The 22,410-nt window shown below is 45.1% G+C and overlaps 1 protein-coding gene across 3 annotated transcripts in view; it reads right to left on the bottom strand.

Moving 5' to 3' along the window:
* Positions 1-22,410, bottom strand: part of PDE9A (phosphodiesterase 9A) — a 104,589-nt gene that overhangs the window by 44,641 nt on the left and 37,538 nt on the right. For 2 of the 3 annotated variants that reach the window (XM_027546933.1, XM_027546943.1), the window contains exon 4: positions 21,095-21,138. In XM_027546933.1, coding sequence (XP_027402734.1) covers positions 21,095-21,138 — 44 coding nt within the window. Of the gene's footprint in view, positions 1-2,255; positions 2,274-21,094; positions 21,139-22,410 lie in introns of those variants that run through there. The other variant, XM_027546953.1, reaches the window with a different exon arrangement.

The raw sequence follows: 22,410 nt of genomic DNA, 5'->3' as shown, positions 1-22,410 counted from the left end.
ATACAAATGAACTTAACTTACAAAGGAGAAAGAGACTTATGGACTTAGAAAATGAACTCATGGTTGCCGGGGTGGGGGTGGGGGGAAGGGATAGTTGAGGACTGTGGGAAGATCATGTACACACTGCTATATTTTAATGGATAACCAACAAGGACCGACTGTATAGCACATGGAACTCTGCTCAATGGCACATGCCAGCCTGGATGGGAGGTGGGGGAGAATGGAAACATGTATATGTATGGCGGATCCCTTCACTGTTTACAAGATTGTTAATTGGCTATACCTCACAAGAAGATTGTGGGGTATATCACAAGATTGTTAATTGGCTATACCCCAATACAAAATGTTTTTGTTGTCAAAATAATAATAATAAAAAAAGAATAACCAGCCACAGCCAGGGATGCTGGCAGTTCAAGACTGGACATGACTGGGGGGTCATGCTGGTGTCCGACTGGACTGTTGAAAAACCTTTGGAAGTTTTTGAGATAACTGAGAGAGGAAGTAAGACTGAGAACAGGAGTCAGCAGAATGCCTGCTGGTTCACAGAATGGAGGCTGCGGTGGAGGCGGCCCACGGCCACGGGTGACCCACGTGTACTTCAGGGAAAACTCTGCTCTGTGAGAACAGCTGACATATCATCAGAAGTGTCCCCAGGTCTAGGACATCGTACTGAACGTCAAGGATGCTGCTCCAAGCTCACCACGATTTAATGAGTGCCCACGGCTTTAACTAAGGCAAAGATTTAATGAAGGCCAAACAGTTAGCCGTCAGCACAGAGGTCTCGTCACCAGCCTCTGCAGGTCTAGGGTGCTCTCTCCCTGCTCACACCTGGGACAGGCCTGACTTAAATATGCTGGGGGCCTCGTCCGCTGACCTCTTGGGTAATGGGCCCTGCCAGGTAGATGCCGGGGCTGGCAGAGTCTCCCACCTATGAGGGAACACTTGCATTTAGTTCCAGGAACATCTTGCAGTCTGGCAGCATCTGAACTGGGTTTTCTGGATATTTCCAGACCGTGGCTCTCTACCAGGGTGGCCCTCAACCTGTCCTGGGCCAGAAATGAGGGGTCAGGAGCAGCCCACCCACTGGAGACGGGTGCAGAGTTGCCCAGTGGGGGTTGTGGGCAGGACTCTGCCTGTGGGCTGGCAGGATGGGCACCCTTCCCCATGCTGTTTCTTCAGCTGCCCCCACGAGTGGCCAGAACAGCATCCAAGCCTGCCTTACCCCGGTGCCAGAGGCTGTTGCCCGACTCTGCTGCTGTGCATGCTTCAAGGAACCCGCCTCCGCCTCTCCCAGCCCTTCCAGGAATTGTTTATTTGTTTCAGACAAATCCTGCGTCTCTGCAGCGCAGAGCGACATAAAAGTCAGGTTTAACTGATCGACAAGACAGCCCAACCCTCCAATTCCTACTCCAGAGGTCAGCTGAAGGCGATGCCGTGGCCAGCTAGGCCAGTCAGCGGACAGGTACTGCTCTTTTCATGCCGTGCTGGACAGCACAGAACAGTGGACGGAACGCTGGACTGTCCACGGCCATTCCTCCATCCTCCACACACCCAGGCTGGTTGGCACACGTACCATCCTCCCTGAGGGCAAATGGGAGACAACCACAGCCCTAGTAACACTCTGGCCCCACACCTGTGCCTGCAGGGAGGAGGCCTGGGGACATTGGCGGTTCTGGAACCTCAACCCCCAACAGTGTCATGAGTAACACCTGTGGGCATGTGTGTGCTGCCTGGAGTCCACCGTGAGTCCCAGTCTCTCCTGATACGTCTGTATAACTGTTGCACGATATTTTTACTGTGTCTCCATGCTGTCAGTATGATACACAAACTGTCTGACTTTATCCATCTCACCCAAAGCCCTGCTGCTGCTGCTGCTAAGTCACTTCAGTCGTGTCCGACTCTGTGTGATCCCATAGACGGCAGCCCACCAGGCTCCCTCGTCCCTGGGATTCTCCAGGCAAGAACACTGGAGTGGGTTACCATTTCCTTCTCCCGTGAGCATCCTTCAAAAAATATACTTAACTGACTCCCTCCCAAAGCTTTTTCTAAAAAAAACATGGATATTCCTTCAAAAGGGCATGTCTTGCTTTTGCATTAGAGAAAATCACCCCCATCTGAGACCCTGAATATTGGGGGTGCATTTATTTCCAGAGCTACATGTAGGTAGGGCCAGGAGGGGACTCCCTGTGTGTCCCCTCCCACCCCTCCTTCTAGGGGTGGCACTGCCCTTCTCCAGGGAAGAAGGGGGGACTCACCTCTGCTCCACTTTTGCTCTCCTGGCCCCTCCAGCCAGCGAGGCCATTCTAGCCCCAGGCACAGTCATGGCAATTCACTGTTTATGGAGGTCATAAAACAAAGAGCAGAAGGAGGGCGCTTCCTTTACAGCCCAGGAGCACAATAAAATGGGATGATGAACAGTGGCCTGGCCTCGCTCCTTAAAGGGACAAGCACCGTTTCCAGGGTCTGTCCTGCCAAGAAATCACCCTCGGCTATTGGCGGCCAAAGGGATGTTCCAGGTGATGCTCAGTGTGGCTTCAACTAGATGCTTTCACTTCCTGGTAGCCATTCTGATGAGACAAAGAAAGTGAAGGGGACCCTGGGGCCCTGGCGACCATATCTGATGTAGGGAGAGAGTGTCTCCTACATAGCTGTCTTGGCTGAGCCCTTGCAGGCTCGCTGCAGACCCGCCAGCCCTCGGGGGCAGGAACTGGACTGTGTCCCCTTCTGTTCTGGAGCTGGGATTTGAGGTCTGCATAGCTGAGTCTGACCTCAGATGTCTGGGCACAACTCCTCCCTCTGCCCTCCTCTCCCTTTAGGCTCAGTTTTTGAGAAAAATGTCTCAAAGGGAGTAGCTCCTGGGACAGACAGCAATGCAACTTTATAGTATCATGATTGCAACAACCACGGCAGTCTTTATGGAGCACTTCCTAGATTCCAGGCACTGTTCTGAATGGTTTGTACATGCTGATCATGTAAGGCTCCTAAGAGCCTGAAGCGGCTGCTGATGTAGCGAGAAAGCCTCGGTGGGACTTGGCCAGACCCCCCGGTGCACCCCAGACATGTTCCCACGTGGGCTGCAAAGACGGGCAGTGTCGCCTATGATTATATGTCTTTTTCTTTTCCCTTATATTTCTTCTGATTTTTGCTTTATGTATCTTTGTTTCTCTGTTGTTAGGTGTTTCATGGTTTATGATGTCTATCTTCTTTGTGAATTGTACCTTTTATCATTAAAAATGTTCATCTGTTTCATTTTAAAAAATTCAGAGAGAGAAAAACAAATATTGTCTATTAATGCATACGTGTGGAATCTATAAAAATAGATGAGCTTATTTGCGACGCAGCAAGGGGGGGAAGGTGGGGTGGGATGAAACGGGAGACTGAGATTGACACATATACACTGCTATGTAGAAAATAGGTAACTAATGAGAACCTACTGTACAGCACAGGGCACTTTATCAATGCTCTGCGGTGACCTAAATAGGAAGGAAATCCAAAAAAAGGGGATATATGTACACGTGCGACTGATTCACTTTGATATACAGCAAAAACTAACACAGCATTGTAAAGCAACTATACGCCAATAAAAAAATTAACAATAAAAATTAAAAGGCATCAACATAAAAAAAAAAAAAGATGGGCAGTGTCTCGCTGACCCATGAGGGCAAAGACATTCTGCATACTGGCCTCCTCTCTGAGAACAGACGCCCACCCTCCGCCGCCATGGCCTGATGAGGGGTTGGACTTTTGAGGGAGAAGGACACCCTCAGAGGAATCTGAAGCTGAGAACTGGCAGCTGATTGACGGTGCACGCTGGCGGGACTTTGTCCATTATGTGATAACCTCATATGTCTTGGTGATAGGACACTCTGTGGGAAAGTAGAATTACGGTGAAGCCAAAGGGAGTCCACCCTGGACCACTGTGTCTGGGCTTTGATGGTGTGCAAGATGACCCCAGAAGATGGGTGTCAGGAAGAAGTCTCTTAGGGTCAACTCTGATCGAAGAAGGTGATGGATGATGGAGGCCTCATTTGACAGGAGGACTCCTGCAAAACTCTATCAGAAACTGAGCAGAACCAAAGGTTCTCCTCCATCAGCTGCATAATCGTAGAGGCTGCACAAGATAAACTAAAAATAAAACCCCAGATGACACGGAGGTTGAAATGAGAATGTACTTACAATTGCCTTTCATGTGGCAATTATAAGTATTGGATTAGTCAGAAAGTTCATGGAAGTTTTTCCATAACATCTTACGGGAAAACCCAAAAGAACTTTTTGGCCAACTAGGTGCTGCTACTGCTAAGTCGCTTCAGTCGTGTCCGACTCTGTGCAACCCCACAGACGGCAGCCCACTAGGCTCCTCCGTCCCTGGGATTCTCCAGGCAAGAATACTGGAGTGGGCTGCCATTTCCTTCTCCAACTAGGTGGCTCAGCGGTAAAGAATTTGCCTGCCAACATGGGAGGCAGGGGTTTGATCCCTGGGTTGGGAAGATCCTCAGGAGGAGAAAATGGAAATCAGCTCCAATATTCTTGCCTGAAAAATGCCATGGACAGAGGACTCTGGTGGGCTATAGTCCATGGGGTCACAAAGAGTCAGACAGGACTGAGTGACTGAGCATGCAATACATCCAAAAACTAAAGAAAAAGATGCTAGTGAGTGGTAATCAGATAGGGGATCTTAAGAGGAAAATCTACAAATAAGAATATGACATTGTTGAATTTAAAAATATATCTGACATTAAAAAATCATGGATGGGCTTATAGCAATTTGAAGAATAGTCAGGGAAATTGAGGATCCATCATCATGAACTCTCCAATCTGAAGAGTGGAAAGAAAAGAACATTAAAAAAAAAATAACAGAGCCAGTCACTTGAGGGATAAGAACAAATGTTCTAACTACATGTAACTAGTCTCAGAAAGAAAGGGGAGAGAAAGGAGCATAAAATACACTTAATGAAGTAATTGTGACAATGTTGACAAATTTAATGAAAACAAATTTATACACCATGGAAGCTCAACAAAGAACACCATGGAGGATAAGCAAGAAGAAAATGAAGGCAAAGCAGGGTCAAAGTGCTGAAGCCCATGGATAAAGGAAAACACCTTCAAAGTGTCCAGAGAAACGGGACACCCGTGCAGGGCAACAATGACAGAAGATGAGATGGTTGGATGGCATCATTGATTCAATGGACGAGTCTGAGCAAACTCAGGGAGACGGTGAAGGACAGGGGAGCTGGCTGTCCTTCACCCCATGGAAGCATGCTGCAGTCCACGGGATCACAAAGAGTTGGACACAACTGAGCAACTGAACAACATCAAAATGCAACAATAAAAGCTGACTTCTCATCAGAAACAGTGGAAGCCAGAAAAAAAAAAAAATGGACATCTTTAGATTCCTTCTAAATACAAAAACAAAACCAAACCCTGAATGCAGCAACCTATACCCTGAAAAAGATTTCAAAATGAGGGCAAAACAGAGACAAATTCAGAGAGGCAAAAGCTGAGAGAATTAGTCACTAGCAGTTTGTACTTCAGGAAATGTTAAAAAAGAAAAATTTCAGGCTGAAGGGCTATAACACCACTCAGAAGTTGGAATCTACAGGAAAAAAAAAAAAAGCAGCAGAACTGGCAAAAAGTTATCTTTAAGTTTCTTTTAATCATTTCTTCAAAAGACAGCTGGCTGTTTACAGATCTTAATACTGTATTATGGAGTTTATAATGGATGTAAATTGTCTTAGTTGCTCCGTCTGCTGTAACAGACGACCAGAGACTCAGTGGGTTGTAAACAACAGACATTTGCTTCTCACAGTTTTGGGGCTGAAGTCCAAGATCACGGCACCAGCAGAGTCAGTGTCTGGGGAGGGCCCACTGCCAGGCACATGGATGGCCATTGTTCCACTGTCCTCACAGGGCAGAAGGGATGAGGAAGCTCTCTGAGGTCTCTTTCATTGTTTAGTCACTAAGTCATGTCTGACTTTTTGTGGCCCCATGGACTGCAGCCCACCAGGATCCTCTGTCCATTGGATTTCCCAGGCAAGAATACTGGGTCTCCTTTATAAGGGCACTAATCCTATTCATAAGGGCTCCACTCTCATGACCTACGCAGCATCCAAAGGCCCCACCTCCAAATGCTATCACACTGGTGGTTAGGATCTCAACATGTGAATTTTGAGGGGACACAAGCATTCAGTGTATAGCATAGGTCTAAAGTGAACTGTGGCAATAGCTCAAAGGTTGTGGGGAGGAATTCTACTATTGCAAAGTCCTTACTTTTTATGTGAAGTGGTACAACGTTAGTTTTAAATAGACTAAAAAGTTAAGGATGATTTAAAAAATGGGCAAAGATCTGAAAAGACAGTTCAAGAGAAAAAGATATCCATGTGGCAAGTAAACATATGAAAAGATGCTCAATATCATCAGGGAAGTGCAAATTAAAACCATAATGAGATACCACTCACACCTATTAGAATTGAAAAAATAGCAAAAAAAAAAAAAAAATCAAAAACACCAACACCACCAAATGCTAGTGAGGATGCGGGGCAACAGGAACTCTCATTCATGGCTGGTGGAAATGCAAAATAGTACAGTCACTTTCGGAGAAGGCAATGGCACCCCACTCCAGTACTCTTGCCTGGAAAATCCCATGGATGGAGGAGCCTGGTGGGCTGCAGTCCATGGGGTCTCGAAGAGTTGGACACGACTGAGCGACTTCACTTTCACTTTTCACTTTCATGCATTGGAGAAGGAAATGGCAACCCACTCCAGTGTTCTTGCCTGGAGAATCCCAGGGACGGGGGAGCCTGGTGGGCTGCCGTCTGTGGGGTCGCACAGAGTCAGACACGACTTAAGTGACTTAGCACAGTCACTTTGGAAGGTAGTTTGGTGGTTTCTTACAAAATTATATGCACGACTGAGCAACTGCACTCCTGGGTATTTACCCCAAACAGTTGAAACCCACGAGAAAGCAGAAGAAGAAGAATCCTGGATCCAAGATCCATAAAAGACAAATGACTGGGCTTCCCTGGTGGTCCAGTGATTAAGAATCCACCTGCCAATACAGGAAACACAGGTTCAATCCCTGGGATGATTCCACATGCCTTGATGCAACTAAGCCCACGCACCACAATTACTGAAGCCGGAGCACCCTAGAGCCTGTGGCTCTGCAAGAAGAGAAGTTGCCACAAGAAGAAGCCCACACACCACAGCTAGAGAGTAGCCCTCTCTCATTGCAAATAGAAAAAGCCTGCACGTAGCAATGAAGACCCAGTGCACCCAAGAAGGAAATAAGTACACGCAAAAACAAATGGCAACATTCACCCAAATGTTTACAGCAGCTCTGTTCACAGTTGCCAAAACTTTGACACACTCAAGACATCCTTCAATAGGTGGAGGAATAAACAAACTACAGTATATTCATGGAACATTAATCAACACAGAGAAGAAATGAGCTATGAAGCTATGACCAGGTAGAAAGGAAACTTCCTCAGTGAAGGAAATCAATCTGAAAAGGCTGCAGACTGTATGATACCAACTACAGATACTCTGGAAAAGGCACCACTATGAAGACATTAAAAAGATTCATAGTTGCCAGGGTTCCAGGGGAAAGGATAGACGAACAGGTGAAGCACAGAGAATTTTTAGGGCAGAGAAACGACTCTGTATGACCCTGTGGCGGTGGATGCAGGTCATTACGCATCTGAAACCCAGACTGTCTACCACAAAGATTGAACGCTGATATTAACCATGGACTTTGGTTGACAATGACGCGTCAGTGTTGCTCACTGATTACAATGAATGTAAAGCTCTAAGGCAGGATGTTGATGGTGGGGGAGGCTGTGTGAGTGTATCAGGAGGGAATATGGGGGAACTCTCCCTGCTTTTCACTTAACTTTGCTTTTTTATTGGATCTCCAAAAAAAGAAAGCTTGTAATTAAAAAAAAGAAAAGGTTAAGGATACATAGTGAAATATAGCAACCAACTAAAAGTTATGCTAAAAAGTAGAGGTAAAGAGTCAATAGAAGAAATAAAATAGAATACAAAATTAATCCAATGAATCTAAAAGAAGGAAGAAGAGAAGGAACAGGAAACCAAACTCAACATAAAAAAAAAAAGGTAACATGATAAACCTAACCTTGAGCGTATCAAGAAATACATTACACACAAATGAATATATGTATTCTTGCCTGGAGAATCCCAGGGACAGAGGAGCCTGGCGGGCTGCTATCTATGGGGTCACACAGGCTCGGACATGACTGAAGTGACTTAGCAGCAGGAGTAGCAATACCCAAATTACATCAAATCTTTTAGAAAATAGAGAAAAAAGCAAACCTCTCAATATATTTTATAAAAACTTGACAAAGACATCACAAGAAAAATGGCATAAGCCAGCATCCCATATAAGCATGGATACAAAACTCCTTAACATATTATTACAAATAAAATATAGCAATATATAAAAGGAGAATACATCTTATATCAGAGTAGACGGTCTGTATACCTTTTGTTAAATTTCTTCCCAAATATTTTCCTAAGAATACTTCCTGAGAATACAAGTGGAATTATCCCAGAAATGCAAAGCTGTTTTAGCATTCGAAAATGAGTCACTATAATTCACTATCTTAACAGAATAAAGGAGGAAAAAAACCATGTCATCTCAGTAGATGCAGAAAGAACACGTAACAAAATTTAACACCTGTTTATATTGAGAAAACAACCTTTAGAAAACTAAGAATAAAAAGAAACTTCCTTAACCCATCTCAGTAGGTACACAAAGAACATCTGGCAGAATTTAACAGAGAATTTTGTCAAAGACCATTTGACACAAAAACTCTTGGCAAACTAGAACAGGACATCCTCAATCTGATACAGGACATCTACAAAAGGTCTATATCTCATGTCACATCCAATGGTAAAAAAGTGGATGCATATTCCTTAAGGTTGGAATGAGGTAAGGATGTCTGCTCTCTTGTATTGCAGTTTCAACCAATGCAATAAGACAAGTAAAAGAAATAAAACCCCAAAAGACTGGAATGTAGGAAGTAACACTGTCTTTATTATTAGAAGATATGATTGTTTTTATGGAAAAATCCTAAGATTCTATAAAATAACTACCAGAAATAACACATGAACCAATGAGCAATGTCATAAGATCCTATGTCAGTACACAAATATCTACCAAGGAGGAAGGGGTGTGTGTGTGGGATGAACTGGGAGATTGGGATTGACACATACACAGTATTGATCATTGCTGTTCAGTCTGTAAATTGTGTCCGACTCTCTGCAACCCTACGAACTGCAGCACACCATGCTCCTTTGTCCTCCACTGTCTCCTGGAGTTTGTTCAAATTCATGTCCGTTGAGTTGATGATGGTATCTAATCATCTTATCCTCTGCTGACCCCTCTCCTTTGGCCTTCAATTTTTCCCAGCATCAGGGTCTTTTCCAATGAGTTGGCTCTTTGCATCAGGTGGCCAAATATTGGAGCCTCAGCATCAGTCCTTCCAATGAATATTCAAGGTTGATTTCCTTTAGGATTGACTGGCTTGATCTCCATGCAGTCCAAGGAACTCTCAAGAGTCTTCTCTAGCACCATAGTTCAAAAGCATCAATTCTTTGGCGCTCAGCCTTCTTTATGATCCAAATCTCACATCCATACATGACTACTGGAAAAACCATAGCTTTGACTAGATGGACCTTTGTTGGCAAAGTGATGTCTCTGCTTTTCAATATGCTGTCTAGGTTGGTCATAGCTTTCCTTCCAAGAAACAAGCATCTTTTAATTCCATGGCTGCAGTCACCGTCCACAGTGATTGCGGAGCCCAAGAAAATAAAGTCTGTCACTGTATCCATTTTTTCCCCATCTATTTGCCATGAAGTGATGGGACAGATGCCACGACCTTCGTTTCTTGAAAGCTGAGTTTAAAATCAGCCTTTCACTCTCCTCTTTCACCTTCACCAAGAGGGTCTTTAGTTCCTCTGTCTTTCTGCCATTAGAGTGGTATCATCTGCATATCTGAGGTTGTTGATACTTCTCTCAGCAACCTTGATTCCAGCTTGTGATTCATCCAGCTCAGCATTTCGCATGATGTACTCTGCATAGAAGTTAAATAAGCAGGGTGCCAATACATAGCTTTGTGTACTCCTTTCCCAATTGTGAACCAGTCAGTTGTTCCATGTCTGATTATAAGTGTTGCTCCTTGACCTGCATACAGGTTTCTCAGGAGACAGGTAAGGTGGTCTGGTATTACCATCTCTTTAAGGATTTTCTATAGTTTGTTGTGATCCACACAGTCAAAGACTTTAGTGTAGTCAATGAAGCAAAAGTAGATGTTTTTTGGAACTCCTTTGCTTTCTCCATGATCCAACAAATTTTGGCAACTTGATCTCTGGTTCCTCTGCCTTTTCTAAATCCAGCTTGTACATCTGGAAGTTCTAGGTTCACATACTGTTGAAGCCTAACTTGAAGGATTTAGAGCATTACCTTGCTAGAATGTGAAATGAGTGCAATTGTGCAGTAGCTTGAACATTCCTTGGCATTGCCCTTCTTTGGGGTCGGAAAGAAAACTGACCTTTTCCAGTTCAGTGGCCTCTGTTGAGTTTTCAAATTTCTTAGCATACTGAGAGTAGCACTTTAACAGCATCATGTTTTAAAACTTTAAATGGCTCAGCTGGAATTCCATCACCTCCACTAGCTTTGTTAGTAGTAATGTTTCCTAAGGCCACTTGACTTCACATTCCAGGATGTCCGGCTCTAGGTGAGTGACCGCATTATTGTGGTTATCCAGGTCAAAAGGTCACACCTTTTTCTGTATAGTTCTTCTGGGTATTCTTGCTACCTCTTCTCAATCTCTTCTGCTTCTGTTAGGTCCTTACCTGCTTCTGTTTCTGTCCTTTATTGTGCCCATCCTTGCATGAAATGTTCCTTTGACAGCTTCAATTTTCTTGAAGAGATCTCTAGTCTTTCCCATTCTATTGTTTACCTCTATGTCTTTGCACTGTTCATTTAAGGAGGCCTTCTTATCTTTCCTTGCTATCCTCTGGAACTTAGCATTCAGTTGGGTACATCTTTCCCCTTTTCCCTTTGATACTATATACAAAATAGATAACTAATGAGAACCTACTGTGTAGCTCAGGGAACTCTACTCAGTGCTCTGTGGTGACCTAAATGGGAAAGAATTCAAAAAAGAGGGGATATATATGTACACAGAGCTGATTCACTTTGCTGAATACTAGAAACTAACACACAAACACTGTAAAGCAAGTATACTCCAATAAACATTTTAAAAATACACAAATATCTCCTGTAGTTTTCATAAAAGAGGAGCAAACAAATGGGAAATTAAATAAGATCCCACTTACAATAATGCCAGAAAACAGAGAATGCTGAGAAACAGATTTAACAAGAAGTATGCAGGACCTTCATTCTGAAAGCTCTATGTCTGGCTGAGTGGAGGGATGTACCATGCTCATGGTTGCAAGACTTAATATTGCTTAGATGTTATTGTTCCCAAATTAATCTACATATTGAATGCAATCCAAGTATAAGTCAGAGAAGACTTTTTGAAAGAAACTGACAAGTTGATTCTTTATTCTAAAATTTGTAGGGAAAAGAAAATGACCCAGAGAACCAAAATAACCCCCAAAGAAGTACAGATGTGGAAGATTACTGGATTCCAAGCTCTAGCAATTGAAGCAGTGTGGTCTTGGTGTCAGGACAAACAGATGCATGAAACAGAACAGAGTCCAGAAAGGGACCCACACGTGAGTCGATTAATTTTCAACAAACACGCCAAAGTGGTTCAATGGAAAAGGAAAGTCTTTTTTAAACAGGGGTGCTATGATAACTGGATACATGTACGGAAAAAAAAATACTATCGACCCCTTACTTCAAACCATACACAAGATTAATTTTAAATGGGTCACAAATTAAAATATAATAACTATAACCCTAAATTTCCAGAAAATGTATCTTCATGACTTGGGGTAGAGAAAGGATTCTTAAAGAAGACACAGAAAGTATTATACATCAAGAAAACTTGTGCGACTGACTTCATCAACTTAGAAACTTCTGCTCATCAAATGACCTCTTCAAGAAAATGCAAAAGGTAAGTCACAAATTGGGAAAGATACTTGCTATATACGTCTCACAGATGAACTGCATCCAGAATATATGGTTTTCCATAAACCAGTGGTAAACACCGGGGCTTCCCAGGTGGCTCAGTGGCAAACAATGCCTGCGATGCAGGAGATTCAAGTTCCATCCCTGGGTTGGGAAAATCCCCTGGAGAAGGAAATGGCAACCCACTCCAGTATTCTTGCCTGGGAAATCGCATGGACAGAGGAGCCTGGTGGGTTACAGCCCACGGGGTCCCAAAAGAGTCAGACACGACTGTGCGATTAAACAAGTGATAAAAACGAATACAACAGTCTAAAAAATGCACAAAATGCTTGGAATAGACCTTCACAAAGTAAGATATTCAAGTACTCAACAAGCCCAGGAAAACATGCTCAGCAATTATTAAGTCATCTGAGAAATGTAAATTTAAACCATAAAGAAATAAGATTTTACGCCTACTTGAATGTCTAAAATTAAAAACACTCAGAATGCCTGGTGTTAGGTTGGATATGACAATCGGATCACTCATACACTTCTGGTGGGAACATGAAATAGTACTGCCACCTGGGAAAACAGTTGGCCATATGGACTAGCATCACTTCTAGGTATTACCCAAGGTAACTGATGAATGTGTGTATAATAAGACATTCAAATGCTCACTATAGCTAAACCCCAAACTGGAAATGTCCATCCACAGGAGAACTGCTGAGCAGCTATGGAGCGCTCATGAAATAGAATACTACTCAGCGATACAAGGAGATCAAACCAGTCAATCCTAAAGGAAATCGACCCTGAATATGCATTTAGAAGGACTGATGCTGAAGCTCCAATACTTTGGCCACCTGATTCGAAGAACTGACTCACTGGAAAAGACCCTGATGCTGGGAAAGATTGAGGGCAGGGGAAGAAGGTTGTGACAGAGGATGAGAGGCTTGGATATCATCAATGGACATGAGTTTGAGCCAACTCTGGGAGACAGTGAAGGACAGGGAAGCCTGGCATGCTGCAGTCCAGGAGGTTGCAAAGAGACGGACATTGACTTAGAGACTGAACAACAACAGAGATACAAAGTAAATAAATTACACGTGTGAATCTTAAAAACACGATCCTGAGCGAGAGAATGCAGGCACAAAAGAGCACACTCTGTGTGATTCCATGCTCGTGAAATTTAAGAACAGGAAAGAGCAATCTGCCTGTGGTGAAAGAAGTCACACAGAGGTTTCTCATGGTGTGTGGGAACTGACTTGAAAAGAAGCACAAAGGAATTTTTCTGGGGCGATGGAAACATTCTTCGTCTTGGCTGGGGTGGTGGCTATGCGCATGCGTACTTTCATCAAAGTTCATCACAGAGTACCCTTCACATGTGTGCACCTCAGCGCACAGGTAGGGAGACACGGATGTATGCGTGGGGTGTGTGGCTGTCACAGATGCCTGGAGGCAGAGAGAACGGTTTGCCTCCCGGAGGTACTACACAGTGGCTCCTCAGTATTTGCAGGGGATTGGTTCCAAGACCCTGCCCCACAAGGATACCAAAGTCTGCTGATGATTTTGGTATCCTGAGTCGGTCCTCAGCATCTGTGGATGTGGGACCCGTGGACACCACCTGCCAACTAGACCAGATTCTCTTGCCATCACGTGCAGATTCTGTGTTCAGTATCCCTGTTTGCTGCCACACCCCTGACAGTGATGTGCTCAGTGTTCCTGAAGCCGGCTTAGACCACCCCACAGATTGTGTGAACATGCAATTCCATAAAGCTACAGAAAACAGAAGTGGACTAAGCTCAGAAATCTCACAGGAGGGTGGTAGCATTTCATTTCATACGCTGAACCCTTTTTGTTTTCAAAAGAATGCAAGTAAAGATGACCATGAAATTGCACTAAAAATAGAAAATATTATTAAGAACCATTATTACTGCTTCTAAGCAACACGCTTGTGCTCAAATGTCAAGTGTTAACTTGACTGGCAAGGGAAAAGGGAGCCAGCCCTCCGTGCGTAGTTTCAGGCCTTAGGAAGCACTCCTGCTCTATTAAAATTCAACAATTCCAGAGAGATGCAGTCAGCCATGCAAACATGCCCTTTAGGGCATTTTAAATGATAGCACCATTTAGCGAGTGCTCCCCGAGTGGCAGGCACCGTGCTGAGCAGTTTGCGTGAATTACTTCATTTTTCCTCAGAAGAACTGTGCATCCTGACATCTGCTTTGCAGGGAAACGGCAGTGCAGTGTGGTTGGCTCGCTTTTCCTGAGGTCACTTCACCCAACTGACCACTGAACGAGGGCAGCTGGGCAGTCCTTGTTTCTTAGACTGGGATCCTCCAAAGCCGACCTGGAGACAAAGACTCGGGCGCCAGCAGGGCACTTGGAGGTGATCCCAGGAAAGCTGCGGGGGTGGGGTGCGAGGAGCAAAGGCAAAGCTGGGAAATGTGAGTGGAGGAGTAGGTACAGGAGAGCAGCTGAGCTCATCGCTTTGCATCCCTTTGGGCAACTGCGTATTTGGTGGGTATCTGTCCCCGAGAGGGGCGGTCCATCGCTTCCTCTCTGACCAGGAGGACCCTTCTTGGGGTGTCAGTCCTCAGAAATTATAGTCTTCCCCTTTGCAGAGAAAGTCTGCAGTTAGGGGGCTCAGCTCAGAGAAGGGAGTACTTAGTTCACACATGCTCTTATCTCAGACCCTTCCTCCAAGGTGGCTAGGCTCTTTTGCTTTTTTAATTGATATACTTTATCCAACACAACTTATCTCAAAAATACCTCATTTCAACATGTACCATTCCCTGGAAAATTTGCTCACAAATGTTCACAGTTGCATCATTCACAGTAGCCAAAAAGTGGAAGCATCCCAACATCCATGAGCTGGTGAGTAATAAATACCCTGTGGCTCTTCCACAAGACGGGATGAACGCTGACCTTCACTGCAACACAGAAAAACCCTGCCAACATCAGGCCAAGTGAAAGAAGGCAGGAGTAAAGGACCACATACTTCAAGATACGACACGTCCACAACAGGCCTATCCGTGGAGACGGCAGGCAGACGAGCGGTTGCCAGGGTGAGGGGACAGGAGGAGCTGCTGGAGGCTATGGGGCTTCTGCTGGGGGCGATGGAAACATTCTGGCATCAGTGGGCAGTGATGCTGGGACAAGAGTGAAAACGCTACAAACTACTGAATTTGTGCATTTGAAAATGGAGGATTTCATGCTATGTGAATTACATCTTGATAAGAAAACATGAAACATAAACATTATCCACGACACATCTTATATTCCTTTTCTCCATACTGGGCCTGCAAAATTCTGTGTGTAGTCTGCCTTTACAGCACATCCGCCTCTGGATGGTGGCTGGCTTTCTGATACGTGTGGTCCCCTCCCGGCGGCCCATGCATCCTGGGGGCACCACCGGGGCCCCTCCCTGAAACCCTTTCAGCTTCTTGTTTAGTCCTGACTTCGGTAAGGGGCTCCGGCAGCCTTCAGTCAACAAGGGAAAAGGTCCCTCCTCTCCAGGGACCCATCCTCCCCATGGGAGCTCTGATCACGGGGTTAAGAATGCAGCTGCCCTACTCCAATGGTTATCTGCCCTCTTCGCTCCCCACCGTTAGGTGGGGGTTCACAGTGGGTGCAGCGCATGGGTTGGAGGCTATAGTCATGTATTCCAGAATTAGGAAAAGCCCACTGTTTAATCTGCTCACATCATATAAAAATGACAAATAATCTGATGGTTTTCAAAACAAACAGTGCTGTCATCATAAAAAAAGATGCATGGAAGTTTTGTAGCTGCCGTTAACTTTTATTTTACTCATAAAAGGGAAAAACAGTCTCTCTGTGTGACTGTCTCCCAGGATGTGGCAAAGAGAACATTTTTCTGAAACAGAGTTTGGTAAACACAAACCTTCCCAGTGTACGGTGGTGGCAGGGGTGTGGGTCGTGTGGGTCCTCTGTTCTGGAGGACGCGGCTGTTCCACGGCCCTTCCTCGTGGGGCGGGGGCTGTTTCCTGCTCCTAAGACAGGCCCTGCAGCCCCTGTCTCTTTTATGAAAAGCCATGTTTTGCACAATACTCTTCTCTACACTGTTTCCTAATATCTAAATGGGCTTCCCTGGTGGCTCAGATGGTAAAGAATCTGCTTGCAGTGCAGGAGACCCGGGTTCAATCCCTGGGTCAGAAAGATCCCGTGGAGAAGAAAATGGCTGTGCACCCCAGGATTCTTGCCTGGAGAATTCCATGGATCGCAGGGCAGCAAGATTTGGGGGGCATTTCTGCACTGCCTGCCCCACCAGGATTGTCAGGAGCATTTACGGAAATGTGTGACTCAGCAAAGATGGCGGGGGTCTCTGGACAGGACAGGCCCGGAGGCCCGGTAGCTGCCCGTGAGTCTGGGCACAAGGCTCCCGCGTCCTCTCCCGGGGTTCTTTTTCCCGCCATTGTGTATGTGGGCTGATGACTAAAGGGCAAGTGGGGCTCCTGACAGGTCCTGACTCAGGGCTGTGTGGCCACGACCGGTCACCGAGCCAGGGTGAAGGCTGGAGGCCGTGGGCAGCCAGTTTGGGTGGTACTGGATGGGAGGTGGAGGCTGTTTGCACAAGAGAGCCAGAGTCAAAACTCCCACAAGCAGGCTCCAAAGGGCAGAGAGTCACACAGAAATCCTTCTGCCTTCTTCCCCTAGAGACAATCCTGCAAATACCTGACTACACTGGCAGGTCCCTGTCTTCCCTTCCTGAAGCTCATCCCTATCTCATCCACCTGCTCTTGTTTTTTTCCTCCTCTTTTTTCTTAAAAGGCCCCTCTTCTGATGGTGTCAAGTCGCGAGTATCCTTCCCAGGGAATCCAGTCCCCAGGGTGGGGCCTCAGGGCTCAGGGCTCAGTCCTTTCCTCCCGAGGGAGCTCATTAGGTCCCTGGCTGCAGAACACCACCCACGCTGAAGGTCCAGTGCATGTCATCACATCCAGCTCAGATGTGACAGCTCCCCTAGGCACGTCTACCAGGCACTGAGGTCCAAGAGGTTAAACCATGTTCCCCACCCAGACTGACCCTCAGCTCACGCTCTCACGGGGCTGCCGTTCCACCCTCTTCATGTTGTTGCCGTTCAGTTGCTAAGTCGTATCCAGTTCTCTGTGACCCCCATGGACTGCAACACGCCAGGCTTCCCTGTCCTTTACCAGCTCCTGGAGTTTGCGCAAACTCATGTTCATTGGGTCAGTGATGCTATCTAACCATCTCATCCTCTGCCACCCTCTTCTCCTCTTGCCCTCAATCTTTCCCAGCATCAGGGTCTTTTCCAATGAGTCGACTCTTCGCATTTGGTGGCCAGAGTAGTCGAGCTTCTGCTTCAGCATCAATCTTTCCAATGAATATTCAGGGTTGATTTCCTTTAGGATTTGCCAGTTTGATCTCCTTGCTGTCCAAGGGACTCTCAGGAGTCTTCTCCAGCACCACAGTGCCACCCTCCCTGTGGCTCAGGCCAGAACTCAAGGCTTCTCTGACAATTCGTTCTTTTACATCCCACTTCCACCCGGCCAGGAGATAAGCATGACTCTTTCCTCAGAACATGTCAGAGTCTGGTCACTCCTCACCTCCTCTGCTGCCCTCCCCACACAGGAATCAGGGCAGCAATTCCTCATGGGCCTCCAAGGCCCCCATGACCTTTATCCAGTGTCCCAACCTCATCTCCAAATATCTGAGCTCCAAGGAGCTGGAATGCAGAATGCGTGGTGGTCAGAGGAGATCCCATAGGGATGGCACCTCAGCCACCAGACGGAACTCTCTCTGGAGCAGGGGTTCTCCAGAACTGACCTAGCAAAGCTAAAAAACAAGTCTCAAAGGCATCAAACCCACTGGTAAGTAACTCAACTGTCTGCCATGACAAAGCCCATGCTCTCTAGTGGGAGAAAACAAAATCCAGATGACCCACAACAAAACAAAAAATGCAAACATGGATATACAAAGACATGAAAGAAAATATAATTGACTATTGAAAGCAAAAAATGATAACCATGTATTATGGGGTTTAGAACATGTGTAGGAGTAAAAAGTATGACATAAAGCACAAAGAATGAGGCAGGAGAAACGGAAGTTCACTGTTTTGAGAACCTTGTATTCTTGTGGAGTGGAGTAATATAATAAAGGCAGACTGTGATAAGCTGATGCTACATATTGAACACAAGAACAGCCACAAAGAGATAAAACAAAGAAGTACAGCTCATAAGTCAAGAGTGGAGGAAAAAAATGGAATTAAGAAATGTTCAGCATCAAAAAGTGTAGAAAGAGAGGAAAATATCAAAAAAGAAAAATGAGACCAATAGAAAATGAATAACAAGAAAGTAGATTTAAACCCAACTATATGGATAATTACATTTAATGTAATGTGATTACACAAATGTAATGTGTAATTACACAATTACACAAATGTAATGTGATGTAAATGTAAAGCTTAAAAACTTTCAGTAGATTTAAATCCAACTATATGGATAACTGGGCTTCCTGGGTAGCTCGATCGGTAAACAATCTGGCTGCAATGTGGGAGACCTGGGTTTGATCCCTGGAGGAGGGCATGTCAACCCACTCCTGTATTCTTGCTTGGAGAATTCCATGGACAGAGGAGCCTGGAGGGCTACAGTCCATGTGGTCACAAAGAGTTGGACATGACTAAGCCACTAACACACACACACACACACACACACACACACACACACGTATGGATAATTACATTTAATGTAAATGGCTCAAAAACTTAACCAAAAAGCTGAAATTGCCAGAACTAATAAGAAATCCACTTCAAACATAAACATGTTAAAAGTAAAAAAGAGGGAACGGGATATAACTAGGAGTATTGAGTACAGCAAAGCTAGGGTGGTGATAGTAACTTGAGGTAAAGAAGACGTCACCAAAAAGCACCAGAAATAAAGCACACATTTTTATAAGAATAAAGGGGTTGATTCATCAAGAAGACACAACAATCCCAAGGATGTACCCAATAACAGAAACAGGAAAAGCATGACGCAAAACCCAAGAGAACTAAGAAATGAAACCACATATCCACAATAGGGTTGGATATTGCAATTCTTATCCTTCAGTAATGGACCGGTCAAGTAGACAAAAAATAAGTAAAGATAGAGAAAATTTGAACTACACACTATCAACCAACTTGAACTAACTGACATTTATAGAATCTTTCACCCAGCAACAACAGTACACGTTGTTTTTTAAGTGCACGTGGAACAGTCACCAAGGTGGTGGTGTTAGTTGCTCAGTCGTGTCTGACTCTTGGTGACGCCATGGACTGTAGCCCATCAGGCTTCTCTGTCCTTGGGATTCTTCAGGCAAGAATACTGGAGTGGATTGCCATTCCCTTCTCCAGAAGATGTTCCCAACCCAGGGATCAAACCGAGGTCTCCTGCTCTGCAGGCAGATTCTTTACCATCTGAGCTACAGGGAAGTCCCAAGATACACCATGTATCTCAGTAAATCAAAAAAGACTGAAGTTATATGGTCACAAAGGATTGAAGAGAAATCAATACCAGGGACTTTCCTGGTGGTCCAGTGGTTAAGAATCTGTCTGCCAATGCAGGGGCAATGAGTTCCATCACTGGTCCAGGAGGATTCAACATGCCACAGGACAACTAAGTCTGCAAGCTGGAACTACTGAAGACCGCGCACCTGGAGCCTCTGCTCTGCAGCAAGAGACGCCACTGCAGTAAGTCCACGCTGCAACTAGAGAATAGCCCTCACACAGCAACGAAGACCCAGCACAGCCAAAGATAAATTAAAAAAAAAGATAGAAATCAGTACCAGAAAGATGACTGGAAAATACCCAACGATTTGAAAATTAAGTAATATACTTCTAAATAACAAATGGATCAGAAAAAGAACTACAAGGTAAATTAGAAAATATTTTAAGCTGAATAAAAATGAAAACGCAATACACCAAAATTTGTGAGATATAGCTAAAGTATGCTCTGAGGGAAATCTCTAGCTTTGTGTTATTATATAAAAAAAGAAAGATCTATATTAATGAGCCAAGCTTCCTCCTTCAGTAGCTAGAAGAAGGAGAGCCCATTAGATCTGGATCATTAGAAGGAAAGGAACTGCATGGAAGTATTTTTTTATAAAATGAAACGTGTACTAAACCACATGACCCAGCAATCCATTCAATCCCACTGACTCCAAGGGAAATAAAAATGTTGTGTCCCTGTAAATGCTTGTTCTTGGATACTCATAGTTGCCTTATTCATACCCCAGCTGTCCTTCAACAGGTGAATGGATAAACACTGCAGACCAGCCACACCTGGAATGGTACATGTCAATAAAAAGGAAAGAATGACATATACAACATGCGGACGAGGCTCAGAAACAACATTGGGTCAAAAAAGGGTACGTTTTATGTAATTTCTTCTCTGCGAAAGTCTCAAAAAGACACATCTAACCTGCGGTTTCAGAGAGAGGGTGTGGTTGACACAGACCTGTAACAGAGGGGCTGGGGTTAAGTGGGAAGAGGCACAGCACATTTTTAGGTGATGGAAACGTTCCAGGTCTTGGTTTTGGTGACAGTTGACAAGGATGAATAAAACTTTCAAAGCCTTATCAAAATACACACTTGAACAGGAGCATATTATTACACATGTCATACATAAATAGGAGTGATCCAAGATCCAGAAGGCAATGGGACTTTAACAACCAACACCACCGAGTCTATGAGGCATCCTGAGGGCTGGGCTTCTCGCGTTACAGTCTGAATGGACAGCACAAGTAGTGGCCCAGGGAGACAGGACTGGGGTGTCACCCAGCGTCTGCTAGGTTGTCAGGACAGGGCATTCTGGGGGGCTGGGCACTTGGGGGGTTGTGGAGGACACAGCATGGCTGCCTTAACAGCAGTATGTGACTTTACATTCTGTAACGGCACCGGGCTTCAATGCTTAACTCATACATATTCAATCCAGGGGCAGCCTACAGCTTCCTGTATTTTTTTAATTTAAAAAAACGATAGCAAGGCCTTACCAGAGAGTTGCTTGATGGCCACGGGTCTCACTTTGTAGGGAGTTCTGCAAGAGAGAAGGCAGTTCCACTGTAAGACGCCATCAAAGACGTCCACACACATCTGGCCCAAAAGATAAGCACTTGGGCTGAATTAGAATTTACCAGTGAATTAGGTCTTTTAAAAAAATGAGCTTCTTTGGTGGTTCTGAGCTTCTTCATTCAGAGAAATTCTCAACACTTTAAATATATTATTTAAATAATGGACCCCCTCTGCCATGTTCATATTTGGTTAATAAAACAAGCATGTTGAATGCAGCTTGGATGGCAGAGTTGCCTTGGTCTGCTTTGACACCTGGCTGATGCAGGAGGCTCTCCCACTTTGACTTGGTTTGAGCTCTTGCCGACGGCATCCCCCACGTACACAAGACAGGATGGTGTCAATAACTCAGGCGAAAATGCACTGGCACCTTGGTGATGTCATCACCTTGGTGATGCACCTTGATGATGTCATCACCAGTAATCAAGAGACCCACAGTGGTGGGGAGAGGATACTGGTGATGTCACCACAGATTGAAGGTCATGGTCCCTGACATACAAGGACCCCCAGCAAAGCTGGGGATGGGGGAGATGATTAAGTCAATGGGAAACAGGCAAAAAATAGGAACAGGAAATGGTTGACAACAGTTAACAAAAATAAAGAGAGGCACCCCAACAAAGAGGCTATTTTTTAACCCAACGGTTTAGCAAAATTCTAGAAGCAGATGACCAGAGTGCTACAGGGCACAGGGAATCAGACTCCGACAGGTACTGCTGGTGGGCGTATGGACTGCCAGCACCCTGGGGACAGCAACCACGGAGTCAAGTTTAAAATCCACGGTCTCATCAGGTGAACCTGGGAACGACAGCAGTAACGCCTTTGATTCTCTCTTACGGCAGCGACCCCCCCGCTTCTGGCCCCAGGGCCTGGTTTCACGGAAGACAGTTTTCCACGGACGGGGGAGGTGAGGGGGAGACTCTGGGATGATTCAACTGCGTTACATTTATCATGCACTTTACTTCTAGTATTATTACATCTGCTCCACCTCAGATCATCAGGTATTAGATCCTGGAGTTTGGGCACCCCTATCTCACCGGGGTATCTTCATATGCCACTTATTCATTCATTCAGCACATTTTTTCACTGAGTGCTCAGTGTGGTTGGGTTCTGGTGACATAACAGCGAGCCAGACAAAAAGGCTTTGCCCTCACGGACCCAACGTTCCACGGTCAAGTACACCTTGAAAGGACATGGCTGCTGCCTTTTGAATGGCTAAGAAATACTCAGGCCCCTCTCCACT

This window comes from Bos indicus x Bos taurus, chromosome 1 (assembly GCF_003369695.1).
Source record: "Bos indicus x Bos taurus breed Angus x Brahman F1 hybrid chromosome 1, Bos_hybrid_MaternalHap_v2.0, whole genome shotgun sequence".
NCBI lineage: Eukaryota > Metazoa > Chordata > Mammalia > Artiodactyla > Bovidae > Bos > Bos indicus x Bos taurus.
The sequence above is the reverse complement of the archived record's forward strand: the minus strand, read 5'-3'. Positions and strand labels throughout refer to the sequence as shown.